The following is a 27,733-nucleotide window of genomic DNA, read 5'->3' as shown; positions in this document are numbered from 1 at the left end:
AAAGAATCTTCCTCTTCTAGCTCATTCCATGCATGCTTAAATCATTTTATTAATTTTTTTTAATTAGAGGGAAATGAAAGATGGTACTACATATGTTAGGTTTAAGTTACTTCTTTAGATAATCATGTTTCCATAAAATAGCAATCGAGCAATTACATATCCCCATATAAGTAAGAGTTTTACTTTAGATAAGCACATTATGTTAAAATAACAAATATTAATTGGAGCATTTATAATGTATTAATTTTAATAAATAAATTTATGTATTAATTTTTTATACCAAAAATTTGAGAAAAATATTATTTGTTATGTTAATGAATAACTACCAGTAAAATTTTACAACTAATTAAATTGCCATATGATATATGAAATTTCCATTGCGACATATAATTATGATAATAATATTTTTTCTACAAATTTATATAATCGATCCCTTAGCAAAACAATATGCATTTTTAACTTTTAAAATTTTCACATATTAAAATTTAAAAAATATATTTAAAATTTATATCAATTCTCTAAGGTCGAGGGAATCCTAAAAACAAATCCATCAAGGTCTATCAAGGTCTGTTGATGAGACATTGATGGTGTATACATATATATATATATATATATATTTTGCTACCTAAATTTATGATGCCATCTCTTCAAAAATGATATATAGTCATAAAAATAAAAAGGGAAAAATATTCTAAGCTTGTACTAAAAGGCGAATTCAGCATCCCCATGCGTCGTCCATTCATTATTATATTATTGTTCTTAATGCTTTTTCTATTTTTTGCTTGAATTACTCATGTTTCTAGTCCTGGCTTTTGCATCAAGAATAAAAAAATATCTGCATTTACCAAAAAAAAAGAATAAAAAATATCTGCATTTGCACATTCCATTATAATAGTTTTTGCAGTATATGAGTACTCTCTTTGTAATTTTTTAAAACTCATAAATCATTCCCTAATTAAAATTTAATTTTTACCGCAGTATACTTTGTACACAGTTCTTTAAAATTTTCACATATGAATTGCTCAACGGACTAAAAATGTGAATCATAGTTTAATTGATTAATAAAAGTTCGATTACTTTTATTGGACAAACAGAGTATTATGTTATGCAAAAACGAAACAAATTACTTGTAAAATCAATTGTATGTGATCATAATTTTCGCTTTACATAAATAATATTGAATAATTAAACAAATAGGGTTATATATATATATTACTTATAAGGGTTGGGGATTCGATATTAAGAGAATTTTTTTATTAACAAACAGTGGGTTCGTCAGTCAAGTGTCCCAGAAAGAAAGGGACATTGATCATGTTATATTTTGTCATCGTGTTTTACTATCGGGTTGTCCTAATAACAACACATTTAGTTTTTTTTTTTTCTTTTTTTTTTTCCCTTAATAAATTGGGAAAGAAAATTTTATCGCTAGGCTTTAATCCAAGATTCATGAGTAATTATTGGTCATTGTCCAGGGGGCTATATCCTAAAAGGACACATTTAGAGTATTTAGTATGTGTTTGGGGCACTTTTAAATCTCCACTTTTGGTTTATTGAATTTTTTTTTTCCATAAATCTAGTGTTTGATAAATTTATGAATTAGATTCTTTAATAATCAATTCCTTTAAAAATTATAATATGAGAATTAGGCATGGGTTGCTTTTTAGATTATCCTTTTTATATAATTAGAATTTTAAAATTAAAATTATTATTATATCTTTAAACTAATAATAAAATTCCTTTTTATCCATTTATACATAGTAACATATACATACAAAAAAATTTATTCATATCTATTTTGATAATTTTATACAATGAAAATAGTTAAAAAGATTTTCTAGCACTCGATTTCTAATTTTGAAATTTTTAATAATTTTGAAATAATAAGTTATTAAATACTAGTTAGATTGTAAAAAACTAATTGTTGCTTTAACAGAATTATTACTGATTCTTTCACAATCAGCAACAAGACCAAACTATGCCTAGTTACTAATTGCAACCAAACATATTTCTTGTTATCCAAGGATCTTTTGTACCATAGCCATATATGTGATTTATTTATATGCATAGTACACAAGAATTTGTTATTTATTTTTATATTAAAATGGAAGAATTGAAATTTAGAACATTGTTCAAATAAACAGTGGAAAAAAATCAAATAAGAAGAATAATACAAAATCTTCACTTGATTCTCTATTTAAAAGAATATTTTTTTAAAATGTTAATTACATTTTAGTACTTCGTACTTTGTTTTTATTTTTATTTTTAATAAATATTTTGTACTTTAGCTAGATTGCACATTGAACTCACATGATGTCCCCAATTTACAATTTATTTATATTAGTTCAATTTCCAAATTAATTAACAAAAAATTCAAAAATTAAACTTTGCATATAATGGAACTGTTAGGTACCAAGTGCAGTTATTTATATCATAGAGAGCGTATGTATTTTGCGAATCTAGAGGAATTGTCTTAAACAGCTTCATTGTTATGTATCAATTACCTTCTGTACTGAATATAGGTAGGCAAAAATTTTCTATGCTTGTGTAGAACTAAATGAAAAGCAATTTTTTATAATTCATTATTCAAATATTAGGAAGGAAAAAAAAAAACATTGTATTTACACTATATTTGGATTGATGGAATAAAAGAGAATAAGAAGGAAACGATTTAAATTCTATATTTGGATAGTTAAGATTGAAGAATTTTATTCTTTTATTTTATCTAAAAAATAGATGGGAAGGAAAACATTTTAATGAATTTTTTTAATATCCTAAAATTACCTTTTTATTATTGTATGAAAATATTTATTATGTTCCATATGTTTTCCTTTCCTTTCTATTTACTAATAATCCAAACAATTATTTTTAATAAATATTTTCATTTTCTTTCCTTTTCTCGTTAAATTTATCACTTCTTTTACTTTTCTCCTTTTAATCCAAATATAGTGTTAAACTTTTTTTTAAGTATATATACCAACAGAATTTTGCATATGATTTGATGAGTCACTTTTTGAAAATCAAGCTAAGAACATCCTTAACAGTGGATGTAAATTACTTACGTCTAAATCTGGTTTAAGGGTAAGGCGAGTGGGGCCATTGCCTAGCGCCCCAAATTTTTTTCTATTATATGTATTTTTGTATTTTATGAAATATAGTAATTTTGTTTTTTTGGAAGCGTAGAAACTCTTTTTAGATTTATTAATTTTCTAAATTTCTATATTGGAATCAATCAAACATTTTATATCCATAAAATATCTTTAATTAATTTTTCTTTTGGTTAATAGTCAAGCTAATTAAGTTGACACTATTCTCTCACATTTCATTAATATACATTAGGCACTCGCTCGCACATTAAAATTTTCCATCTAGATGTGATTAAAAAAAAAAAAAAGTAGTATTCTAAAACTTTAACTAGTAATTTTTTATATCAAAATCTAAATTGAATATTTATATTTATATATATTGAATATCTAATTTAAAAAATTATATATGTAGGGTCTTCTCAATTCTTGCATTGCACATCTTATTTAGTGAGTTTATTTTGTTTATGCAATATAAAAATTGAAGTTATTTAAATTTAAATAGTATAAATATATGATTAATTTTAAAATTATTTTTTAATAATAATGGCTATCAATTAATTAAATATTTTATTATTTTATAAATTTGTTTAGAAATAAATGACTTTTTAAAGGGAATTTTTATTTTTTAAAAAATTTCAAAATATCTTACAAATTCTCTAAAGATAGAGGGTCAACTTGATATTATCTATTTTTTTTCTTACCACATCAATATACAAGATGTTTAGACAAACCTATTTTATTTTTTGAATGAGAGCCCAAAAAAGAAAATCTAACAAACAGCAGGAACATTGGAAATGCTCTACTTGTCCCACCCATGTGAAGAAAAAAAAAGTCAATGAGGGAAGAGAATCAAGAAAGTGATTAAGTTTTTATATTTTTAAATAGCAAGAGAAAGAATAATGCGGAAAAAAAGTCAGAATATTGGAATTCCTTAATATTCCATTGGCACTCTCATACATGTAGTATTTGGCATGCTTTAAGGATTCTGCGTAGCTAATCCCATACAAACTGGCATTAAGGATTTATCATAAATGTGAAGGGTATAGAGTTTAGCTACTGTTAACAAATAAATAAAAGAAACTGAATAAATTGCTTTCAGCTTGCTCTACAAGTTGATCGACGAAATAAATAAATATATAAATAAAAACTTGCTTTACAAGAATGTATATCTATCATTAAAGAAACTGGTGTTCGATTTAAACCTCTACTTTTAGGCAAAAGACCATTCAGGTAAAAGAAGCTTTCAATAAGGAAAAGCCCAAAAAAATGACCATACATACAAGGAGAGATATAAAGATGAAAAATATTAATCAGACTTTATATATATATATATATATTTTACCCCCCCCAAAAAAAAAAAAAAAACTCTTTATCTATATTAAATGAAATAATGCTATTAGCATTTTGGTACTTATCAATTTGTTTAGCAAGTGGTATGGCAATATAAAATGTCATTAACTTATTGGTTTAGATTAATTTTGTTTATCCTTTTAAGAATTTAATTATATATATATATATATAATTTTTTTTTTTGGCCCAAAAATGTTATTTATATATTTCAGTTATATTAAATTTTCAACAGTCAGTCACTTTTGTTATTTCGTTTGGTAAATTAAAAGATTATAAACAAACGATTATTATATAATTTTTGCAACTTTTTTATACATCGTCCCTCATAAAATAAGCATGCAAGTTTACCATGCCACCATTATGTATATATATATATATATATTGGTAAACAAGTATTTAACATGTGAGATTATATATATATATATATATATGTTGGTAAACAGGAATTAACATGTGAGATTGCTGGGTTCAGGTCTAAAATTTGGTTAAAAGCAATAAGTCTGTCAATATAATATAAAATGAATCTAGTAACCAGGCAGGGAATAAGATGCATTTTGAAAAGAACAGTGAAAGGCGCAAAGGATCATCCACATAATACTAAGTTAACCAAATTTAGGAATTTTTTTATTATTTATTTATTTTGAAGAACCAAATTTATGATATTTGACGGATAGCAAATCCTCTAAACCCAAAAAATGAATTTGAAAAAATTGTTTGGCAAAAGTTGGAATACGATTCTCTCGGTAGACAAAAGAGTCAAAGTCCAGGAAAGCCTATATTGACCCAATTGTGTTGGCGTAGAAATCCAAAAGCAAAACCAATCCTTTAAACGTGGGAACCAAGAAACAGTTACACTGCAGCCTCTATACAGCTATTTATGCATGGGATGGTTGATTCATGAGGATCAAATTGCATATAAATGATAAATAGGTTTGGCACTAATACTCAAAAAAGGGTCCAAAATTAGAAACTTGAAAATTGTTTGTATCCCTATCCCTGTAGTATTACTATATATATATATATATAGTGTATATAGCTTTCCATTAATTACATTTTACCACTAGATCGTATAAGAAAAGGAAACCTAGCCAACTACTATTTCCGTGGCTAATTGACACTGCCAGGCAAGTCTTCCAAACTAGTGTCATCTACCTAAAAATTCTAATTCCGCTCCACTTTCTTATATATTTATCCAAGATTCTCCATCAAATCAATTGAACACCCTTCACTAATAATATATATATATATACCCCCCTTTCTCTACTGCCTCTTCACGTACCCAAAAAAAAATAATAATAATTCTGAAATATAAATTTCCTACATATTATACTATCTGTTTTCAACAATGGTTAAGTTTCCCATCAGCCCTTCTCTACTTCTAAGCAGGTGCTTTCTTTTCTTTTCCTTTTTTTTTTTTCGCCCTTTTTGTTCTTGATATAAGTTTTTCGTTTGTACTCTTTATAGTTTATTTAAACTGCCGAGTTCTTTAGGCATTCTTGGTGACGAAAACAATATATATATATATATATATATATATGATCTAAGACTGTCTTCGTTTGATAGGCGATCGTATGCGGTTGCAGCAAAGAATGAAAGAATAGTGCAGCCGGCAAACAAAGTGGTGAGGAAGGCCGCGGCGACAACGACGGAGCAGGGCAGTTTTGCGGCCGCGGTGGAGAAGAAAGAAACGTTTTGGATGAGAGACCCAAATACGGGAAACTGGATTCCTGAGGATCGCTTTGGCGAGATCGATGCCGCAGAGCTAAGAAAGAAGTTTCTCCCCAAGAAACAATAAATATATGATAAAGAAGTACAGGACCAGCTGTTTGGTCTTGACAATATATATTATATTCCATGCTTATTAAACTAGTAATTTACGTGTTCTCTTTGAACTCTATGAATTTACGGCATAATTTCTTCTACTATCTCCATCTCCGCTGAGATTTTCCTTGTGTGTGTGCATACATATATATATATATATATATATATATGTATGTAAATGATATTCATTATTAGTTCTACTTCTTGTTTTTCTTTTTTTCTTTTTTTCTTTTTTTTTTTTTTTTTTTTTTCTCTAGCTTCAATGTACGTATACCCAGTAAGGTTGATGATGATCTGATCAAAAGAGTAGTTTAATGCTTTGCAAAAAATCGTAAGTATGGGATTAAGGGCCTTGTTTTCGGGTTAATATCAAATGCATGACTTCGATAAATTAATTTCAATTTTCAAATTTTGTTGAAATTCAAAGTGGATGAATGTGGACAACTTTGAAATAAATTCTTTTGAATTTTCATTTTTTTTTTTTAATGACTATGTATTGTTTATCCGATTTTTGGGACACTACTAGGAGTGATATATAAACTATCAAAATAAATAAATAAAACACTTATCGTTTAAAATAATCCTGGAAAAAATTACAGCAAACTAAAATTTTCCAAACTACTTTTGGGGACACCATATAAAATCCAGATAATATTCAAAAGTTTGTAGTTTATCTTAAAATATAAATTTTACTTCCATTATAAGTAAGCATCTTCTGTTTTGTCCATCGAAGTCTATGGGTTAGGATAGAATTTAACTCATGATGTGTAATTTTTAGAATATATATATATATATATATACGTTTAATTAAACATACAAAACCCAAAGCCCCCAACATTGCCTAATTCCCAATCCACAAAAAAATCCAATTTGTTTTGTAATTTTTTTTTTTTTTTCCGCAGACCCTTTACAAGTAAAGAATTACCTTGATAGCCTCTAATTAATTTTTCCTGATTGCTTTTGTATTTTTCTTTTTTTGTTTTCCCTTGAGCTTTTTCCACAAAAATATTGGACACAGTTTTTACTTGAATGGATAAAGTTTTCTTGGTAAATATGTTATTGCATTTTTTGGTAGTTACGACCCTTGGGCGCCGCGCCCCCCCCCCCCCCCCCCCCCCAAACAACCAAAAAAAAAACAGAAAAAAAAGGGTAAATTAAAAACAGTAAAAAGCTGAGCATTGAGCACATTTGAGGGTCACGCATAAGCTACTTTTATGGTAATGCTGTTGCCAGTAAGATGTCCAGCATTGCTTGTGCTGAACATCAGCATTCGATTTTTGACTACGGCTTCAAACAGCCCCTGCGTGAGAATGAAGCCAAATAGTGGGCTCTCCTACTTTGTTAATGTAAACGCCAATACAAGAAAAATTGAACTGTGAGAAGACCAGCTTGAAAGAGTCAACCATGCAATCTCAATGCTAACAAAAAGTTACCTGAAAACATCTACTACCCATACATCAAACACGTCTCAAATGATTCAACCATATACATATCCACCAAAATTTGTTCCAAGTTGAACATTCAAGCAAAGTAAACACCATGGCATTAGCATCTTTCCTATATGAAGTAAAATGAAAATTACATTTCCAGTGTGGCTGCTACAAGTATAGCTGGATGAGCTCATCGCTGACCACCGATGGAGTCAGAACACCTAAATCTGTGAAAAGTAGTGTAAGATATTGTGGAGGAGTGTAATCCCGTGCTGACTTTTCAACCTCAACCCTCGATGGGATAGGCACCCCAAAATCAATGGGACGTAATGCAGGCGCCATGTCTTTCTGATCCAATGGATAAAGACGAGCAAACTGCTTAACAGTATATGCAATACACAATTATTTTAGGAGTTGAAAATAAATATATATTGGATATTTGATCTATACGATAAGCACTTTAAAAAATGATTAGTTCACCACATACATTGAATATGAAGAATAAATTCTGTAATACCTTGTAGCTTTCGGCAGCCACATAAACTGGTTTATTCATGCTGTGAGCCACCAATGCAATTTGGTATGTCCCCATCATGTTAATAATTCCTCCACTTTCCACCACTCCATCCGCCCCCACAAATACCATGTCAACCTCGTCCATGGTATATGCCACTGCAGAGTCTATAAGGAGCTTCACAGGAACATCAAGCTTAGTAAGCTCATTCGATAATCGTAAACCCGTCCTGTCTGGTCTTCCCTCTACATTTTACGGTACAAAAGTTAAAATTTGATATGAAGTAAACACTTATAAAATAAAATACCTAAACAGCTACAGACACAGCCTACTTATAATATTTACTACAATCAGTAATATACCAATACCATGTGAGAACACTTCTCCAAAATCCAACCCGGTGCTTTTTAATGAAAATTAACATCAATAACTTAATAAAAAGGTTAAATGAATAGCAAATAACTCAGCATCAGTGTATCTTGAAAATGATGCCAGATAGACAAGAGTTAAAGTTAAAAAACTCCACATAGAAGGTGCCACAGCTAGGTTTCCAATTTGGCGATGTGAAATTTGTTTCAATAACATGAATCATTGTGGTTAAAGATAAAAACCTGTGCAGAAAACTCGAAAAAGTTTCTTGTTCTGTGCTGCAGTCTTGAGAACTTCCAGAACAACTCTAGAGAAACCATGGACCAAAATGGTACATCCATCAAATATGAAGTCTTGACTAAGCATCGCAATGATTCTCCGTGCCTGAAAGAAGTATAGATGTTTACAACTTCAACAATGAAATGGCACCATAAAAGTCACCTCCAAAGCTGGAATTAGTTCCCTACCTTGTATGATATCTCCCCAAACCTTTCTGCACGTTCAATCAAACGAGACTTGGCAGAATTAAAATCCTCATATTCTAGAGCTGAAGTCCTAGTTACGTAGCGTATGAAAATATCACATCCTGCTGTCAAAGAGATAGAGGTGGTGTCCCATGACTGAAATCACATAAAAGGGGGGGAAAAAAACAAAAAAGAAACATATCAATCTAGAATATAGTAACCTTCCCCAAAAAACAAAAAAAAAAAAAAAAAAAAAAAAAAGAAATTGTTTTTGTACTCCATCAATTGAAAAATAAAGGTCGAATTGTAACTGTACCATAATCTGCTATACAGTTGGCTCGCAACGTTCTTTTTCTTCAATAGGTCATTGTGCAGTTTAATCCAAAATTCTCTTAATCTCTAATCAACTAAAATCGTTCCACATGCCTTTATAACTTTCTTGTTTCAAAGTAAAAGATATCATAATTATTTCAGCTCAAGTGCACCTTTTATCTCATCAACTTAAGGCCTAAGGGCTCCATAAATGACCATTGAAATGACCATAAGTTTGTAACCAACCTACCTCTTCTTTATCTCTCAAATTTCCCTGGCAATCCTAGTCTCTGAAACTTATTATTTAGTGTTCGTTGAATGGACAAAAAGCCATATATTTCTTTGCAGCACAAATAAGTGCCAACAGAATTTGTTAAAGGTTTCTTCTAGAGTAAACCTAAAGCCTCATATATTTTATTTAGACAGAGTTTCTAATATAACAAGTCATTGTGGAAACAATAAGCTCAGCAAAAGCCACAAACAACAAAATCAAATAGGAAAACGCTAAATTTCATTTATAACTTCAGGAATTCCAATCTTGGCAACATGCATTTCTTGCAGGTGGACAACCAGATCATAATCTATCCATCATTATGTTTCAAGGCCATTACAATTTTCCGTTGGTAATTTTATAAGTGACCCAAATCCCAATCATCACTGAGACAAAGAAAAGCTGTCCAAATTTTCCCAAATAAAATAGGCATACTGAAACATTCAGAATAAAAAGAAATAAGCAGAAATAAGCCAACTTAAAGACTAATATAAAGACTGAAAGCGACTCAATTTCCTTAGACAACAATCACTCCCATGAAAGACAAGAAGCAAAGTGGAGGTTTAGAAAGCAACTTACTTTAAGGGAATCGGAGGCCTTTTTAAGCTCAATTTCAAGCTCCATCATGGTGGTGGCCTCACTGGACCTGATAACCGCCGCCAAAGCCCTAATCGCCGCAACAGCCTCAGCCAAATCGGGCTGCTTCCGCCAGTTATTGAACTCATCGATGACGCAGAATGGCTTTCCCTGCTCCCCAGAGACCGGTCGGGATTCGGGATCCGGAACGGCTTGATCGTCCCCGTGGCCGCCGACAGCGGCCTGGGCCTGAGCTAGCCAGTCGCTGGTGACAACACCATGGTGAGCCGCCCTGGTCTGGTAATAGGCGGAAATAGTATCGGTAGAGTTAGGGTTAGGGTTAGGGTTGTGGAAGGAATCGGCCATGGAGGAAAAATGGGGTGGTGAAAGAGAGAGAGATTCAGGTTTCGAAGACGAAGCGGCGTCGTCTTGAAGTTGTCTGTCGAGAATGAAAGAGGCTGATCTCCACCACATTTATTAATAATCTGTCCGATAATATTATGGTGGGTCACTATTCGTATGCTCTTCGTTGCCTGAATCAATTCCGTTGCAAACCCAGAGATTCCGGTGAGCTGTGTGTTTTTTGTGAATCAAAAAAAAAAAAAAAAAAAATCACCGAAATTAATATGGTCCTCTAACGTCGTCGTTTTTATGGTATTTCCATGTTTTCCAACTCTCCAGTTGGACCGCCGCCGAGTTCGAACTCAACTTGGTGGCCCATCATGGGCCTTGTCAATGATTCTATATACATTTCGTCAAACACTTTAGACAATCGTCAGAATTATTATTATGATTATTATCTTTTTTTATTTAATAAAGGTTCTCAAAATTTTGACACCATTTATTATCACGTGCGTTCTGTTTCCCTCTTTTTTTTTTTTTTCCAGTCTTTTTTTTTTTGAAATAAATGAAAATAAATAGATGGAACAAACAAATAGATAAGTATTTGATTAAGATATGATTTTTTTTTTTTTTTTGGGGGGGTGGGGGGATGAAATTAAAAGATGACTTGAATATTATAATAACTATATTAAATAGCTAGTTAGCATCAATTGAAGGAGAAAAGAAACACAGTCTATCAAGCTAAAAAAAAAGAAACACAATCTATTGAAGAAAATCACTCAAAACGCAAAAACCATAACCAATCATTTAAGTAGAAAATTACAGATAATTACAACGGGTGTAAATGGCAACCAAAGAGCTAGCTGAAAACTTGCAAAATAAAATTCTTGGTCTCTAAACAATTTTTAACATGATCCTCTCTGCTAAATATTCTCTTCTTCTTCTTAAACTTCTTCTATGTTGTACGGTACATTTTGTATTCCAGAATTAGAATAATGCCAAGCACTTATCTCCAACCAACTTAATATACCAAACGTAAGCAATCCAAACAAATTTCGAAAATAACATAAACTCATTTTCAGTCCCCTTCACACTTTCAGAATCTTTCAAGAAAACCACCGATCGTTAACCTTAAAAAAGTCTTTGACTCTTCACTCTTGGTCTTCGAAGTGTTATTTACAGGACTTTGTAATAAAATACCAAATCTCTCTTAACACAATAAAAAGCTCAACTCAGTGCCGGCGGTGTCTCTTACATACAGAAAATCACTCAATTGTTTCCCAGTTATATACAGTTCATTTTGTAGACACCAAAATTGAACTGGGCTTTGCAAAATCCTCAAGAGTAGTCTTCTTATTTGTGGTGTATGTATATGAGAATCCTGTTTGCTTATATTACACACTCACATTTTCCAGTTGATAAGACTATACACCACGAAAAAACCCATTATTAGACAGTGATCGATAAAGGGCTCCACCACCATTTTCAAAACATCATCACCTAAAACTTCTCCACTTGCTGATTGCTTTTTCTTCACCTGTGATGATGAAAAATACAATATCATATATAGATCATTAACAAAAGAAATTAAGGAAACTAATGATAAATATAGATATATATTAGAATTAATTAACTTACCTCTGCCACGGACCTTCCCAAATTGTCTACTATATTGCATACTGGTTTTCTAGTCCATCTTTGTATGTGATAATGATCAGGCGGCTGATTCTTATCTAACCCTGCAATAAACTCACATGGTGAACCACTTCTTGATATCTTAAGCGTCTTCTTAACTTGAAAACCAGGCTTTTCTTGGCTTGTCGCTGTGCCTGCACTGGATCTATACCCCTCCCAAAAAGTGAACAGTTTGAACTTTTTCTGCAGAATTAGAAGCACCAAAAAACAAAAAAATTAATGGTCAACGCAAAGTATAGCAACTTTAATTTCTCAAAACGATTATATGCTGATATTGTATGTTAATTATTACCTTTCTTAGAATGGTATAGAGGACTTTGCCTTTGGAATCCATTAGATAGACTTCATCTCTGCATTTGGAGTTGTAGTTATCGACCCGGTACACGATTTGACCCTTGGAATCAAAGACAGTGCAACCGTTCCCATTCAGCACAAGAGATTTCATCCAAATGGTGAAAGTTTCTTGTTTGGAAGAGAATTGACAAGTGGAAGAAAGTAGTGCCTGGGGGTGAACTTTTGCCATTGACAGAAACTTAGAATCTGAAAAGGTCGGCTATATGTTCCATTCAACCCATACGAGAGAAAGGTTATTATATGCTCGAAAAAATGTTTGTTAGGAATACTTATCATCACTTTTTTTTATTTTCAATAAATAATTATGATTCATTATTTTCTCTTTAGTTTTTACATCATGATTACTCCCTTTTTTTCTTCAGAATTTGAATAAAACAAATAAATGAAATCAAATATAAATGTAATTGTGCAATGAAAATTGTAGAGTAATAAATAAAGTATTAAAAACTTTATTTAGAGAATGATTACATTCGAAAAGGCAAATTCCACTTTTTTTTTCTTTTCTTACTTTTCAATTTGAAAAATTTATTTTTTTTAAATTTACAATAATATATCTTTTACGATTATAATAATCCTTTTTTATTCATCTTAATATTTCAGAATTTATAACTTTTTAAATATAAATGTATATAGTTTACCTACTAATTTACTATTTGTAGAATTCATCAAAGTTATTACAAATAAATATCCCTTTTTAAAAATATAAATATTTAAACTTTCAGTTGAAGATGCTCTAGCGAAGCTGATTGATACATTCGGTTGACTTGTACTGAAACCAGTGGGAGCGACGCACTATAGTTTAACATTATCACTAAACGAGCTCTCCATTGGTACGAAAAGCAAATAAAAACATTATCTTTTCGTTCCATGTTTAAGTTTTGGATTCATACGAACACCCATAATACATTTTTATACAACCATTATGCTTCGTCCCTACATGCGCACTTTTTGTGTTTTCTTAATTTCTTGGACCTTTTCTATTGAGCATTAAACTGAGAAACATTGAAAAAGGGAAAGGCAAAATCATCTTATAATGCTTATTGCTATTTCTTTATTAAAATGATTTAATTAATAATCATGTTAGGTAATAGTTAGTAATTAAAGATTCAATATGAAATAAATGTATATGTATCTATATATATATATATGGTATATGGTAGCTATGGTTTACTACCTAACAACGTGTGGAAATTGAGTTTCCCTTCATCTTCTTGGTCCTTTAATTTATGTGAAAATAAGTAGTTTTGAATCACATTTTAGATGACCTGAAGTTTAAATGTAGATGTTTATGTTTCATCTATGTATTTTTGACCATATAACAAATTGGATGAGACTCCACGATCCAAAATTATCTTGATTGGTGTTGTTGGACGAAGTAGTGGATTTATTTTCCGGCCTCATTTGAACCCTGAGTGAAACCTATATGTATTTACTTTTGACAATATTGAAAAAATATTGTATATTTTTTATTAATATATATCCAATTGGGTGCCTAAGGGATAGAGTTGACTAATATATATGTGCATTTGGAAACTTAAAATAAGGTACAAATAGCAATAAATTAACCAAAAAAAAACAAAAAAAGTTACAAATAACAATAACCAAAGCTAAATTCTTCATCCCAAAATGATTGATTAATATATGTTCGTAAATAAATCACATAGAAATAATATATAATTCGACCCATTAATGGAATGTCAGCGTCATGCCTTCACTCGCAATTTAATACTAGTTATTACAGGGAATGTGTACGTGAGGCGGCGTTTAATTAGTATTCTTTAGGTGTGGATATATATAGCCTGAGGCGTATCCTGGGCCTCTTGTTTAATGTATTTTTCTCTCAACCTTTTTTTTTTTTTCCATTCAAATTGCAGTATCTGTTTATTACTAAAAAACAAAAATTGCATGAACTGTTTTGCTTGGTCTTTATTTTGGTCTTTTTTGTCCCCTAAAGATGTTTTTCAAGGTGGTTGGATAGGTTTCAGCCACTTAATAAGATGTTATATACAAATAAGTTTCAACCATTCAATTTGTTATAATTTTTCCATTGTTTATGGACATTTTCATTTTTTGGGCAAAATCCAGTTTATCTATCCCATCTCAAACTTGTAGGCAAGAGCGGCATAGAGAAATGAATTAATGTCTAGATGAAAAGGTATATATTTTGTTTTTAATTGGTTTTTCCCTTATAGTCATTTCAAATGATGCAGATAATATCCATATCTGGAAATCAAAAATGAATTGCAGGATCAGATAAAGAGTAAAACCAAAAAGGGGTGAAAAATATATAGAAGAAAAACCGAAAGGAAAGAAAACATGTAACATGTATATAAGAGTTAAGAAAATAATCTTGATAAAATAGGAAGAAAACTTAATGTCCAATGAATAATTAAAAAAAAAATGAAAGACCAAATAGCCTATGAATTTTAATTTTAAAGAAGCAATTATATAAAATTCAACATTCTTTAAAGCATTGCAAATTTATTTTTTATTTTATACATAAATTTAGAAAATTCCAGGATATTGTGAAAATTTTTGAAAACAAAATATAAAAGGATATAGATAATATATGTCAATAATATAATCGCACTTATCACTTGTTAAACATCATAGAAACTTAATTGATATCTTTAATATTATTTCTTATCATTTTTTGTATATATTAAACACAAATATATGGACAACGTCAACCATTTCCAATAACAAGTATTTTTTCAAACATAGATTTATGTCATATTTAATATTTACCAAATATAATTTACCATTTTAATTATTATAAAATATTTTTAGTACATTATTTTTAATCTGAAGTTATTAAATTACAATATTTTTTTTGAAAAAAACCATTAAACCAAAGAAAATTATTCGGAAATACTAGTAACCCAGGATGTTTACGAAATTTTTATGAAATGTATTTTAGAGAATGCTACCAAGCTGGCCATTAGCTGTTGAGCAATATAACTCATCCCAATAGCTAATGCTATAATTCTATGGTATTTATTTTAAGCAAAAAAAATTCTATGGTATTTATACTCTATGATTTATTATTATTATTATTATTATTTAAATTATAGCTTTGAGCTATGACGAGGAAACATCCACACAAAGCAAACAATCTTTGAATTGCAAGCTAACTAATTGGCAGTCACACAAAAATCTAACCCAGGAATCTATAATTTAAGATAAATACGGAATTAATATAAAACTACTGGAATTTATTCTCCAAAAGAGGAATAAATTATTAAAATAAACAACCTCCATAATTTAGAGATATAATATGATAGATTTTGTTAGATTTTTTAAAAAATTTGATCGTAGCTTGCTTGGGCAAGAAAATAAGAGGAGCAGATAAGAATGTGGGCTGGCGTTGGGCTTACTATTGACGGGCTAATGGGGCCCACGAACGCGCTTTTTCGCAATCCATTGGACAGCAAATCATTGACTGTGCTTAAAAGAGACTTGATGGAGTAGAATTACCAAAGCAGCCACGCTCTTCACGGTTGTCAGACACCAAAAAGTCAAAGTCACTACCACACGCAAAATCTATGTCCTTCAGCTTCCGAAATTCCCGTTACACCATTCCCGTCATTTTGCCTAAACTGTAAGGATATTATGGAGATTTGAATTTACCAGTCAAAAACTTTGACCATATGGACGAGTTGCATTTTTTTAGCTGCGAAGCTACGTCGTTTTGCTGCATATCACGGGAAAAGGCCAAAAAGAAAAAAATATATATATATAGAAAGAAAAAAAAAAGTAAAAAAAAAAAAAAAAAACAATTCCATTTACAGATAGAAAATTAAGGAGAAATTATGTCATGCAGCCACGTAGATTAGGATTGTCTCTATCTCTGGCACAGGAAAAAGCGAAAAGGATTTTGAAGAAGAAAGGAAACTATATAGAACTGTGAATTCAAAAAATAAAAATAAAATAAAATAAAAAATAAAAAAGGGTCAACCAATCTGATATTAGATAAATATTTTACATATTTTTAATATTATTATTTTTCTGATTCATTATAAATATGAGAAAAAAAAAAATTTGATCGCACAGAATAGCAAAAGCTATACATGAATTTGGAAGAAGCTGTTACATTTCTATGTGAATTTCTCTTTTTTTTATTTTTTTTCTTTTTTTTTTTAATCTGAATTAATTTAGGAGAAACTTTGAATTGGGGTTTTTGCAAGTTGATGAGCTTATGATCGAGAATTGAAACGCCTTGGGTATTGAATCGGCGACGATCGTTTTCTGGGTGGGGGGACATTTTTATATTTTTTTAGTTTCTCTCCTAATTTTCTCTCTCCACCTACCCTACCCTTCCCTTCTCTCTCTTTGTCTTTCTGGGAGCTTTCGGTGTGTCACGGTTTCGTCTGGGTACGTGGCGGAAACTTATATAATGCCCTTTCCTTTTGGCTTTTCACTTTTGAGAAGATCTGACAGTGATTTTCATTGTTTATTTGACTGGTATTAAATGTTATTGGATCAGAATTTGTATCCAAAAAGGAGAAAAAAACATTGTTTGGGATTCTTGTTTTCTAGTGGAAGAGAGTTTGGATTGTATTATTGGGTTTCCGTACAATAACGTTGCTTTCGTTGGGGGAATGTTATGTTTTTTTGTTTGTTTGTTTATGTATCAATTTGCTTTTGATTATTGGGTTTTTTTATTGGCATCGGGAATTGAGTTTGGTTACGCGTGGTAGTGATTGAAGACAGATGGTTCTGAGTTGGGTCATCAAAGGAAGCGTGTTTTTACCTTATTTGTGGTAGTGGTTGAGAAGCTGTTTGTGTTTTTGTTCTGTTGGTTTCTTCTCGGGTCATCTGAATTCAGTGTCTCTTTGTGTGTGCGTCATTTAGTTTCAGAACTTTGGATTACCTATTTATTGATTGATTAAGCCTATAGCTTGCACTTCAAGAGTTTAGCTTTAGGAATTTATCAGAATTATAGAGATTTTCCTTTTCATTTTGATTTGAAGTTGAATTATTTGGCCTGATTGGGGGTTTTAGGCGTATGAATTTACGTTTAGGAGTGACTGGAGGTGTGCAGTAGTTTTTCTAATGTATTGGGTTTCTGATAAAGAAGTCAATATTCGGATTCTATGGGGAACCGAAACCAAGGTTCCCTTAATGTTCTCATGATGTGCGGTTGATTGGTGTCAAACTGTAGAAAAGAGTGTTGCTCAAAAATCTTCAGAGTTTGATTTTGGTCTTGGAATTTATTTCCTTCATCTGGGGTGAATTGTCAGAATTGTTATCTTGGAAATAGCTTGAGAGGATTGGCAAATGAGTATGTCATAATGAGAGGGGCAGTAGGATTGATTGTCCATGGATACGTCCTACAATGTATTTTGTCAATTGGTTGGCTTGGTGAAGTCATGGATCCCTTGGCGATCTGAGCCAGCTAATGTATCGAGAGATTTTTGGATGCCTGATCAGAGCTGTAGGGTATGCTACGAGTGTGATTCCCAGTTCACTATACTTAATCGTAGACATCATTGTCGACTTTGTGGTCGGATTTTCTGTGGCAAGTGTACAGAGAACTCGGTTCCCGTCCCATCTTGTGGCTCAAGGACTCCAGTGGAAGAAAGGGAGAAGATTCGGGTATGTAATTATTGTTACAAGCAATGGAAAGAGGGAACAACTACCCTTGATAATGGGAAACAGGATTCAAACCTGTGTCTTAGTACCTCACCATCAGCAACAAGTTTGGCCAGCACCCGATCTAGTGGGACTGGTAATAGTAGTAGCACTACTCTTGGGTCAATGCAATACTCAGTTGGACCATACCAGCGTGATCAACCGAGTATTGGTCTCAAAACTAACCTACCTTCTTTAATGGAAGCCAACAAAGAGAGGCAAAGTAGATTTGCATCTGGGACGAGCAATGACCTTGTCACAGTTATGGGGGATCCATCATCAAATCGGTATGGAATTTCTGTTAACAAGTTGATAATATTTTTCCTGTGTATCTTTTTGAATTGACGCTAGCATTTATGTGCAGTTAACCCTTTATTACATATTTCGTTCATTACTTGTAGTTAATGATCTGTTCCTTTCTCGTGGAACAGGAGTGATTATGATGATGCTGAGTATGGCATATATCGGGTGGATTCTAAGGCTAGAGATTTCCCTTCAGTCAATGACTACTACAGTCAAGCTGAGTTTGATGAGATGGCCAATGGTGATGGATCGCATAAAGTGCACGTAGATGACGAAAATATTGATGCAAAAAGCTTGAGCGTCTCACCATTACATCATCATTTTGAATCAAGAGCCTTGGATGCAATTCCACAGCTTGGAAGAACAGCAGATGATAATGATATAGGTGATGAATGTGAGGCATCTTCCACGTTGTATCCTGTGGATGATGTTGATACTGAACCTGTGGATTTTGAGAACAATGGGCTTCTTTGGCTCCCCCCTGAACCTGAAGATGAAGAAGACGAAAGGGAAGCAATGCTGTTTGATGATGATGATGATGATGGAAATGTTACAGGAGAATGGGGATATCTACGCACCTCAAGCAGTTTTGGAAGTGGGGAGTTTTGCAATAGAGATCGATCAGGTGAGGAGCATAAGAATGCCATGAAGAACGTGGTTGATGGACACTTTAGGGCTTTGGTAGCTCAGTTACTGCAGGTTGAGAATCTTCCTGTGGGCGATGAAAATGACAAAGAGAGTTGGTTGGAGATAATTACATCTTTGTCTTGGGAGGCTGCTACACTGTTAAAGCCTGATATGAGCAAAGGTGGAGGGATGGACCCCGGTGGATATGTCAAAGTAAAATGTATAGCCTCTGGACGTCGTCGTGAGAGGTAAGCTACAATTTTTCATATTTGTGATACTGATCTATTTTACATTCTCGCACATAAACTCAATTTTGATCATTCAATTAAATGCTTACCTAGATGTTGGAAACTAGGTTGCTGTAATTTTCATTTTTTTGATCTGATGTCTTGTGGCTGAATTTAAGAAGGTTTTATCCAGTATTTAAGGAAACTGTAAAACATAAAGATAACCAACCAACAGTGTCCGCATGTATTTTGTATGGTAACTAATATGGAGCCTTTGCAAGAGATGTTCCAAATCAGAAGAAGGAATCCTCCTTGAATTTTTTAAACTAATCCTTTACTCCACCATTAACTTAGTAACTAAGACATAGCATATTGTCACAATAATGGAACCAATTACTCTTTATTTTTCAAGTCCTTACATCTATCCTCACATTCTTTATGGTTGTAATTTTTACTGTGAAATTTTTTCATGTTTTAAATGAGTTTCAGTACTACTTACACCTCATGATTGGATCATATCTTTATATATGTAATCTTTTTAGGCTATGCATTCTAAACTTTGCCACTGAGCTGCACTTCTTTCTATTTCTTATTGTGAACTTTACAGAAGTAAAAAGATCCATATATTTCCTTCTGCAATTTTTTATAGTTTCTTATCTGATGTATATTTTAATGGATTTTTCTTCTAGTATGGTTGTCAAAGGAGTTGTTTGTAAAAAGAATGTGGCTCATCGAAGAATGACCTCCAAAATAGAAAAACCTCGCTTTTTGATCCTTGGTGGGGCTCTCGAGTACCAAAGGGTTTCTAACCTCTTGTCAAGTTTTGATACTCTTTTGCAGCAGGTTGTTATAATCCTCCTTTTTTTGTCTTTAGTTTGTAATTTGCTGGTTAAAATTTCTCATATGGTGGTCTTCTTATTCAGGAAATGGATCACCTAAAAATGGCAGTGGCAAAGATTGATGCACACCATCCTGATATCCTTTTGGTTGAGAAATCAGTTTCTCGATTTGCTCAGGAGTATCTCCTTGAGAAGGACATTTCACTTGTTCTCAATATAAAGAGGCCACTTTTAGAGCGCATAGCCCGCTGCACAGGTGCTCAGATAGTTCCCTCAATTGATCATCTCTCATCACAGAAGCTGGGCTACTGTGAAAAATTTCATGTAGAGAGGTTTCTGGAAGATCTTGGTTCTGCTGGGCAGGGGGGTAAAAAATTGGTGAAGACGCTGATGTATTTTGAAGGTTGTCCAAAGCCTTTGGGTTGTACCGTAAGTCCTCTGAACTAACAAATGATAGGGAAATTATTATTTATAGGTTGATTTAATGGGTTACGAATTTGAAGACTGTCTGAAGCCTTTGGTTTGTACTGTATTCATTTAGCTTAATTATCTCTGTTTGTTGCAGATTTTACTGAGAGGTGCTAATGGGGATGAGTTGAAAAAAGTGAAGCATGTGGTTCAATATGGAATTTTTGCAGCTTACCACTTAGCTCTGGAGACATCTTTTCTGGCTGATGAAGGTGCCTCTTTGCCCGAATTACCATTGAACTCTCCAATAACTGTGGCACTTCCAGATAAATCTTCAAGCATTGAAAGATCCATCTCCGTAGTACCTGGTTTCAGTGTTTCTGGTGGAATATCTCCCGGATCTAATGAACCGCAGAGATCTAACAGTATCCATACATCAGATCCTTCATATGTCTGCAGCACACAATCTTTAAATAATGGGCCTAGCTATCTACCCACCCAACCTAATTCCATCTTCATCAATTCTGCTGCTTTTTACTCTGCTATGCCAGGGAAATTTGTTTCAGATTCTTACCTCAACAACATTTCTCATAAAACTTTTGGGGACAAAAATGAAATGCATTCACAGCTGGTTGAAACTCCTGCTATTAACAGTGGTCCTGCTGCGATGTACAATTATCTTTCATCTGATAACAAGTTGGAGACTTTTGAGGCTTTGGAACATGACATCTTTTCCAACACCCAAAATCATCAGTGTGCAATAACTACAAACCAGCTAGGAAATTCAGATGTATCCTCCTTGCAAGAAGATGGTAGAAACAATTCTGAGGAGCTAGGAGTTTTAAAAGAAGCTCCAGGACTCTTGAAGGAAGAGTTTCCTCCATCACCTTCAGACCATCAGAGCATTTTGGTATCCTTGTCATCACGGTGCGTGTGGAAGGGGACTGTCTGTGAGAGGTCCCATCTGTTTCGAATTAAATACTATGGAAGTTTTGATAAACCTCTAGGTCGGTTTTTACGAGACCATCTATTTGATCAGGTGAGTTCTCTCTTCCCGATATATGCTTCTGTCTGTCTTTTCTGTACCTTGGTAATGGATTATAAACTGAGAAGCTGAAATATTTGGCAGAATTACCAATGTCAATCTTGTCAAATGCCATCAGAAGCTCACGTTCATTGTTATACTCATAGGCAAGGCACACTCACTATATCTGTCAAGAAGCTACAAGAAATTCTCTTACCAGGTGAAAGGGAAGGAAAAATCTGGATGTGGCATAGGTGCCTGCGGTGTCCAAGGACCAATGGTTTTCCTCCAGCAACTCGGAGAATAGTAATGTCTGATGCTGCATGGGGTTTATCATTTGGGAAATTTTTGGAGCTCAGTTTTTCAAACCATGCAGCTGCAAGCAGGGTGGCAAGCTGTGGCCATTCTTTACATAGAGATTGTCTTCGTTTCTATGGGTAATGATCTTCATCACTTTTTAAATATATATATATATATATATATACACACACACACACATATATAGAATAATTATCACATCAGGATATCCTGATTTTATGAAGTTAGGATATAATGTAAATAAATCAGGATGAAATGTAAATGACTACCCTGACTGATTTGCACCATATTATAAAGTCAGGATATCCTCATGTGATCAGTATTCAGGACTGTATATATATGTATAATTTTGATTATGGATGTCCAGATTTTATAAAATGCCGATTAGAATAAGCATGTAATCCATATTTTATAACATTAAGATATCTCGATGTGAAAATGACTATGTATATATATATATATGTATGGTAATCAAATATATGGCCTGGTTGCTGCCTGTCGGTCATTCATGTCAGTCATTGCCAACTGGAGTAATATATTGTTTTTGCTTCAACCAACCTGAGTAATATATTTGTCGGAATAATTAAGAGCGAGAAGTCAATTTGTTTTCATTTAAATTATACTTTTGCAGATTTGGGAAAATGGTTGCTTGCTTTAGGTACGCATCAATTGATGTTCTTTCTGTATTTCTTCCTCCTTCCAAACTGGACTTCAACCTTGAAAATCAGGAGTGGGTACAAAAAGAAACTGATGAGGTGCACTAATGTTAATGCTCGATTTTTTAGTTGATTCCATTCTAATTCTCTCATTGCGGATAGATGATTCAGTTACCTTGTTATGATAGGTTGTTAACCAGGCAGAGCTTCTGTTTTCAGAAGTACTCAATGCTCTTCGCCAAATTACGGAGAAAGGATCTGGTTCAGGGTTGCTTAATAGTGGCACAAGCACACCTGAATCTAGACGCCAAATTTTGGAGCTTGAAGGAATGCTACAGAAGGAGAAGTCTGAATTTGAGGTGAAGCCTTCAATTGTTATTATTTAAATTCTCAATACTTTGTTTACATAAAATTGTATTTTAGAAGCTGCATATTATGCTAGGCCAGTTCTATATTCATGTGTCAAACAGTGCACCATCGGTGTGCACGAATCAAAGTTAATAGTTTTAATTAAAGAAATGCTTCTTGTGATTAGGATGAATTGTTTTTTATCAGAAAAAGGATTAGGATGTATTTGTTATTGTTGAACTATCATTAACCATTTTATAGTATCCTTTGTACTCACATTTTAACCCTTCCGATTCTGGTAAGCGTGCCTCTTTCTACAATGTGAGCAATGTAAACAGAAGCATTGCCACTGACTAACTTCTGAAACCTGAACATGATGTTACTGGTTCTCATGTCTGTCTTTTGGCCTACTCTTTCAGGAATCTCTTTTAAAAACTTTAAACAGGGATGCGAAAAAGGGCCAACCTCATATTGACATCCTTGAGATCAATCGATTGCGAAGGCAGTTACTTTTCCAGTCTTATGTGTGGGACCACCGCCTGGTTTATTTAGCCGGTTTAGATAACAGCCTTGGGAATGGTTTGAGCAGCTCAACCTTGGACTATGAGGGAAAACCCACTCTGAATGATGAAAATCTTGCTAAGATGAATGTGGCCATCAAGCCTGGAAAAGTTTTCAATGAATGTGACTCCTTTCTTGCAGATACAAAACGTGATAAGATCTTTGATAACCAAGAGGACTTTGGTTGCAATGCTGATAAATCAGATCCGGTTCATCGAGAAATAAATGAGGGTCCAGATCCAAATAAGGGAGAGGAAAAACATGCAAATCTCTCTAGTAGCATTAGTGTTGGCGATCAATCTAACCCTTTGGAGTCTAACATTAATGTAAGTAGGACCCTCTCTGATGGGCAATTTCCTGTCATGACAGATTTGTCAGATACCCTTGATGCTGCATGGACAGGTGAAACTCACACAGGGATTGGGTTATTGAAGGATAATATTTGTGCGGTTCCTGATTTATCCATGGCAGATTCTTCTACCACCTTTGCGGGTGCAGAGGGATTAAACATGGACCATGCAGAGGACCACAATTATTCCAAGGTTGGCCCCCCTCTTTCACATGCATTATCTACCAAGGATTCTGAGAATATGGAAGACTCTATTAGCTGGTTAAGAATGCCCTTCTTGAACTTCTACCTTTCATTGAACAAGAACTCCCTAGCTAGTGTACAAAAACTTGACAAATTTGGCGAGTATAATCCTGTCTATGTTTCATTCTTCCAGAGGTCTGAACCCCAAAGTGAAGCTAGGCTGCTTATGCCTGTGGGTATTAATGATACTATAATTCCAGTTTATGAAGATGAACCCACAAGCATTATTGCTTATGCTCTAATGTCACCTGAATATCATATCCAAATGACTAGTGAGGTAGAAAGACCAAAAGACAGTGGGGATTCTATGACTCCACCAATATCGGAATCATTGAATTTTCAGCCAATTCATTCTTCTGGTGACACAACAATTGAAACTTATCGAAGTCATGGGTCTAGTGATGACAGCATTCTATCCTTGTCTGGATCTCGTAGCTCCCTGGTTTTAGATCCACTCTCATATACAAAGGCTTTGCATGCCAGAGTTTCATTTGGAGATGAAGGTGGTAAGGTAAAACATTTTGTAACCTGTTACTTTGCAAAGCGGTTTGAATCTTTAAGAAGGATTTGTTGTCCTTCTGAGCTTGATTTTGTAAGGTCACTTAGCCGTTGTAAGAAGTGGGGAGCCCAAGGTGGCAAGAGCAATGTCTTTTTTGCAAAAACCTTGGATGACAGATTTATTATCAAACAAGTAACGAAGACAGAGCTTGAATCTTTTATCAAATTTGCTCCTGGATATTTCAAGTACCTATCTGATGCAATTGTAACAGGAAGTCCAACATGCCTGGCAAAGATTCTGGGGATATATCAGGTACTCACTAAACTATTTTTGTTTCTTTGGATTCTTTTTTTCCAGACAAATCAGTTGATTTGCCTTTGAAATCAGACACTGGAGACGTTTAAGAGTGGGACTTCATATGGTAAAAATACAACATTATGCCATCATTACCTATATCTTATCTTCTTACTCTAGATTTTGCTGGTTTTACATTGTCAGGTCACAACAAAGCATCTTAAAGGAGGGAAAGAATCCAAAATGGATGTTCTGGTTATGGAGAATCTTCTTTTTAAAAGGAATGTGACACGGCTTTATGATCTCAAGGGGTCTTCCAGGTCACGTTATAATCCTGATACCAGTGGGAGCAACAAAGTTCTGTTGGATCAGAACTTGATTGAAGCAATGCCAACATCTCCCATATTTGTGGGAAACAAGGCAAAACGTTTGTTGGAGAGAGCCGTCTGGAATGATACTGCTTTTCTTGCTGTAAGTTTCTGAAACTTTGTTTTTTGGCCAGGGTTTGTTGGGGATTGGCATTTTAATGTTGTTATTTCATTTCATCTCAACCTGTGCTATTGCAGAATATTGATGTAATGGATTACTCACTACTGGTTGGGGTGGACGAACAGAAGCATGAGCTAGTTCTTGGGATTATTGATTTCATGAGGCAGTATACATGGGATAAGCACCTTGAATCGTGGGTGAAATTTTCAGGTATTCTCGGCGGGCCAAAGAACTCATCCCCGACGGTAATTTCGCCTATGCAGTACAAGAGAAGATTCAGGAAAGCTATGACAACCTATTTTCTGATGGTTCCAGATCAGTGGTCTCCACCATCTATCATTCCTAGTAAATCCCAGTCTGATTTATTAGAAGAGAACTCACAAGGTGGAACTTTGGTTGAATAACACTGCACGTCTGCTTGTACATTTTGGCATGCATGTTATTCTGGATTTCCACATGGTTTTTTCTTCATTTTATTTTTACTTGTTCCTATTCTTTTCATAGAAACTGTAGTTATATTTTTGTTTTCCAAACAAATTCTTGATTATTTTTGGAGGATGCTGAAGAAGGCTTTAGAAGCCATGGAAATTTCAGCCCGCGGAGAGGGGGGGTATTGTATTGGATGACCCCGCCACAAAAATCCTTGTAGAAAAAAATATATACATACATATATATATATTTATTTATTTATTTATTCATGTATTTAGCCTTGCAACATGTAAGTATATGTAGTGAAATATTTTAGTCGTATATGTGTAAGTTATATTTTTATCTCATGAGTGCTTCTTGGCAGTTTTTACATATCAACTATTTATGTGGCTATTCTGATTGAGAGGCAAAGTACGATTATCGCACTAATTCTCTGACTGTTAATCAAGATATGCATGAAAACTCCTAAAAATGATGGTCACCTTAACTCTGCCTTAACATACCATGTTTAAAAATTTATGTTATTTAGACCAAAACCACATTTGAATATTGTGGAACTATCGAAGGTAATTTTGCATAAAAGTGTACAATAATTCATTAAAGGCATTGGAATTTTGAGTCTTATCTCCTGGTTTAAAAAAATAATAATAATAAAAGCAAAAAAACAGAAAGAATGTTATTCAGGAAGATGCATTTAATCCCATGGTATTCACATTCTGTAAGTAAAAAAGATAGAGCCCTTCTAAGACGAAAGGTACATAAGAACTATGATTGAAGCAGAGCACAGAATTTGCAGAAACATTATATATTCTATACTCTCAAATCATTAGCGAAGGCTGTTAAAGCCATTGCAGTTGATGTCCTTTTGAACAGCAACACTTTTGTCTGCAGGATTCAATTCAGTGCCATTGAAAAAATTTAGCCATCTTTGTTGAAGAATATCAAGGATCTCAGCATCTCTGAAATGAACTCGATTTGGAATCAATAATTAGAAAAAAATATTCTCGACCAGTATTTAATTACTTCAATATACATGTATAACTTGTTAGAGCTACCTTGAATGAGAAGAAGAAGATGTTCTTGGAAACTGTTGATGATAACGAGGACCCTCATCGATTCCCTCGCAGACTATTTCACCACTGTCATCTCTGTAGCAAATTATACCTTCTGACCGATCCTCAAAAACCTGCACAACCACACCAAGAAAAAAACAAAAAAGAAGGTGAAAAAGAAAAGATAAATTAATCAATCATTAATCATCAATAAGCGGTCTTCACTTAAAAATACATGCTAATCTTGTTTTGTTTAAGAAGTTTTAAGAGTGCAATTTTTCTTAGGCTTAATGCAAGGGATATGAAGATTAGAGTGAAAGATATTTGACAGCAATAATGAAATAGAAAATGAACTGTTGACCTTTTCTCTGAAGGAGGATCTGATCTTGATTGCTGAACTCGTTTTCTTGACTGAAAATTGACTGTTTTTGAGCCTCAGAACTTTCCTGAAAGGCTTTACAATTAGACAAGATTTTTCAACGGTTACATGAGGAGAAAAATAACATGTCAAAGCCATTGATTCTATGCCACAGGAAGAAGAAGAAGAAGAAAGAAAGAAATAAAATGTTGAAGATGGAGAACAAGAATAAGTTTTCTTTTTTCTTCCTTCTTGTTGGTGGGGCTCTGGCTGAAGCTTGTAATAGAAAGATGATTTGGTCATTAAGTCTTTTTCTTCTTATTTATTTTTTTTCAAAGTTTATTTTATTATATGGTATGCCACAAGTTCTGTGAAACGAAGATATTAAAAACTCCATTATTGATGGGTTATGTCATATCATGTAGTGCATTATAATTTACATATTATATATTTTGGGTGAAACAATAAAATTTTCATATACATTTGTGGGTGCT

At 33.1% G+C, this 27,733-nt stretch overlaps 4 protein-coding genes across 4 annotated transcripts; 1 reads left to right on the top strand and 3 right to left on the bottom strand.

Moving 5' to 3' along the window:
- Positions 1-7,643: 7,643 nt before the first annotated feature.
- On the bottom strand, positions 7,644-10,856 carry LOC107435090 (uncharacterized). The gene is made up of 5 exons (XM_016046638.4): positions 10,194-10,856; positions 9,035-9,187; positions 8,810-8,951; positions 8,202-8,443; positions 7,644-8,059 (listed from the first exon to the last, which is right to left on the bottom strand). The coding sequence occupies exons 1-5, from the start codon at positions 10,662-10,664 to the stop codon at positions 7,853-7,855; spliced, it is 1,215 nt and encodes a 404-aa protein (XP_015902124.1). The 5' UTR covers positions 10,665-10,856; the 3' UTR covers positions 7,644-7,852.
- A 418-nt stretch (positions 10,857-11,274) lies between these two features.
- LOC107434259 (protein LURP-one-related 11-like) lies at positions 11,275-12,844 on the bottom strand. The gene is made up of 3 exons (XM_016045709.4): positions 12,520-12,844; positions 12,171-12,410; positions 11,275-12,069 (listed from the first exon to the last, which is right to left on the bottom strand). Exons 1-3 carry the CDS (start codon positions 12,748-12,750, stop codon positions 11,935-11,937), a joined length of 606 nt encoding a protein of 201 aa, XP_015901195.1. The 5' UTR covers positions 12,751-12,844; the 3' UTR covers positions 11,275-11,934.
- A 3,751-nt stretch (positions 12,845-16,595) lies between these two features.
- Positions 16,596-26,098, top strand: LOC107434251 (1-phosphatidylinositol-3-phosphate 5-kinase FAB1B). The gene is made up of 11 exons (XM_048465195.2): positions 16,596-18,502; positions 18,647-19,393; positions 20,062-20,215; positions 20,296-20,640; positions 20,777-21,658; positions 21,749-22,080; positions 22,593-22,716; positions 22,806-22,976; positions 23,385-24,929; positions 25,116-25,382; positions 25,478-26,098. The coding sequence occupies exons 1-11, from the start codon at positions 17,904-17,906 to the stop codon at positions 25,802-25,804; spliced, it is 5,493 nt and encodes a 1,830-aa protein (XP_048321152.1). The 5' UTR covers positions 16,596-17,903; the 3' UTR covers positions 25,805-26,098.
- A 382-nt stretch (positions 26,099-26,480) lies between these two features.
- On the bottom strand, positions 26,481-27,587 carry LOC107434348 (uncharacterized). The gene is made up of 3 exons (XM_016045809.4): positions 27,243-27,587; positions 26,885-27,015; positions 26,481-26,788 (listed from the first exon to the last, which is right to left on the bottom strand). Exons 1-3 carry the CDS (start codon positions 27,540-27,542, stop codon positions 26,656-26,658), a joined length of 564 nt encoding a protein of 187 aa, XP_015901295.1. The 5' UTR covers positions 27,543-27,587; the 3' UTR covers positions 26,481-26,655.
- Between the last annotated feature and the right edge of the window lie 146 nt (positions 27,588-27,733).

Source organism: Ziziphus jujuba, chromosome 1, assembly GCF_031755915.1.
Source record: "Ziziphus jujuba cultivar Dongzao chromosome 1, ASM3175591v1".
NCBI lineage: Eukaryota > Viridiplantae > Streptophyta > Magnoliopsida > Rosales > Rhamnaceae > Ziziphus > Ziziphus jujuba.
Note: the sequence above shows the minus strand (reverse complement) of the source record. Positions and strands in the feature narration are given on the sequence as shown.

Excerpts from the sequence above, each read along its gene's own strand:
- LOC107434348 (XM_016045809.4), bottom strand. The coding sequence starts at position 27,542 with ATGACCAAATCATCTTTCTATTACAAGCTTCAGCCAGAGCCCCACCAA. Across the intron at positions 27,016-27,242 it reads GATCCTCCTTCAGAGAAAAG|GTTTTTGAGGATCGGTCAGA; the intron begins GTCAACAGTTCA and ends GTGGTTGTGCAG. Across the intron at positions 26,789-26,884 it reads TCTTCTTCTTCTCATTCAAG|AGATGCTGAGATCCTTGATA; the intron begins GTAGCTCTAACA and ends AGTTCATTTCAG.
- LOC107435090 (XM_016046638.4), bottom strand. The coding sequence starts at position 10,664 with ATGTGGTGGAGATCAGCCTCTTTCATTCTCGACAGACAACTTCAAGAC. Across the intron at positions 8,444-8,809 it reads TTTTCGAGTTTTCTGCACAG|AGGGAAGACCAGACAGGACG; the intron begins GTTTTTATCTTT and ends CGTAAAATGTAG. Across the intron at positions 8,060-8,201 it reads TGGCTGCCGAAAGCTACAAG|TTTGCTCGTCTTTATCCATT; the intron begins GTATTACAGAAT and ends ACTGTTAAGCAG.
- LOC107434259 (XM_016045709.4), bottom strand. The coding sequence starts at position 12,750 with ATGGCAAAAGTTCACCCCCAGGCACTACTTTCTTCCACTTGTCAATTC. Across the intron at positions 12,411-12,519 it reads TCTATACCATTCTAAGAAAG|AAAAAGTTCAAACTGTTCAC; the intron begins GTAATAATTAAC and ends CTAATTCTGCAG. Across the intron at positions 12,070-12,170 it reads TGGGAAGGTCCGTGGCAGAG|GTGAAGAAAAAGCAATCAGC; the intron begins GTAAGTTAATTA and ends TCATCATCACAG.
- LOC107434251 (XM_048465195.2), top strand. The coding sequence starts at position 17,904 with ATGGATACGTCCTACAATGTATTTTGTCAATTGGTTGGCTTGGTGAAG. Across the intron at positions 21,659-21,748 it reads GAGACCATCTATTTGATCAG|AATTACCAATGTCAATCTTG; the intron begins GTGAGTTCTCTC and ends AATATTTGGCAG. Across the intron at positions 22,717-22,805 it reads TACAAAAAGAAACTGATGAG|GTTGTTAACCAGGCAGAGCT; the intron begins GTGCACTAATGT and ends TTGTTATGATAG.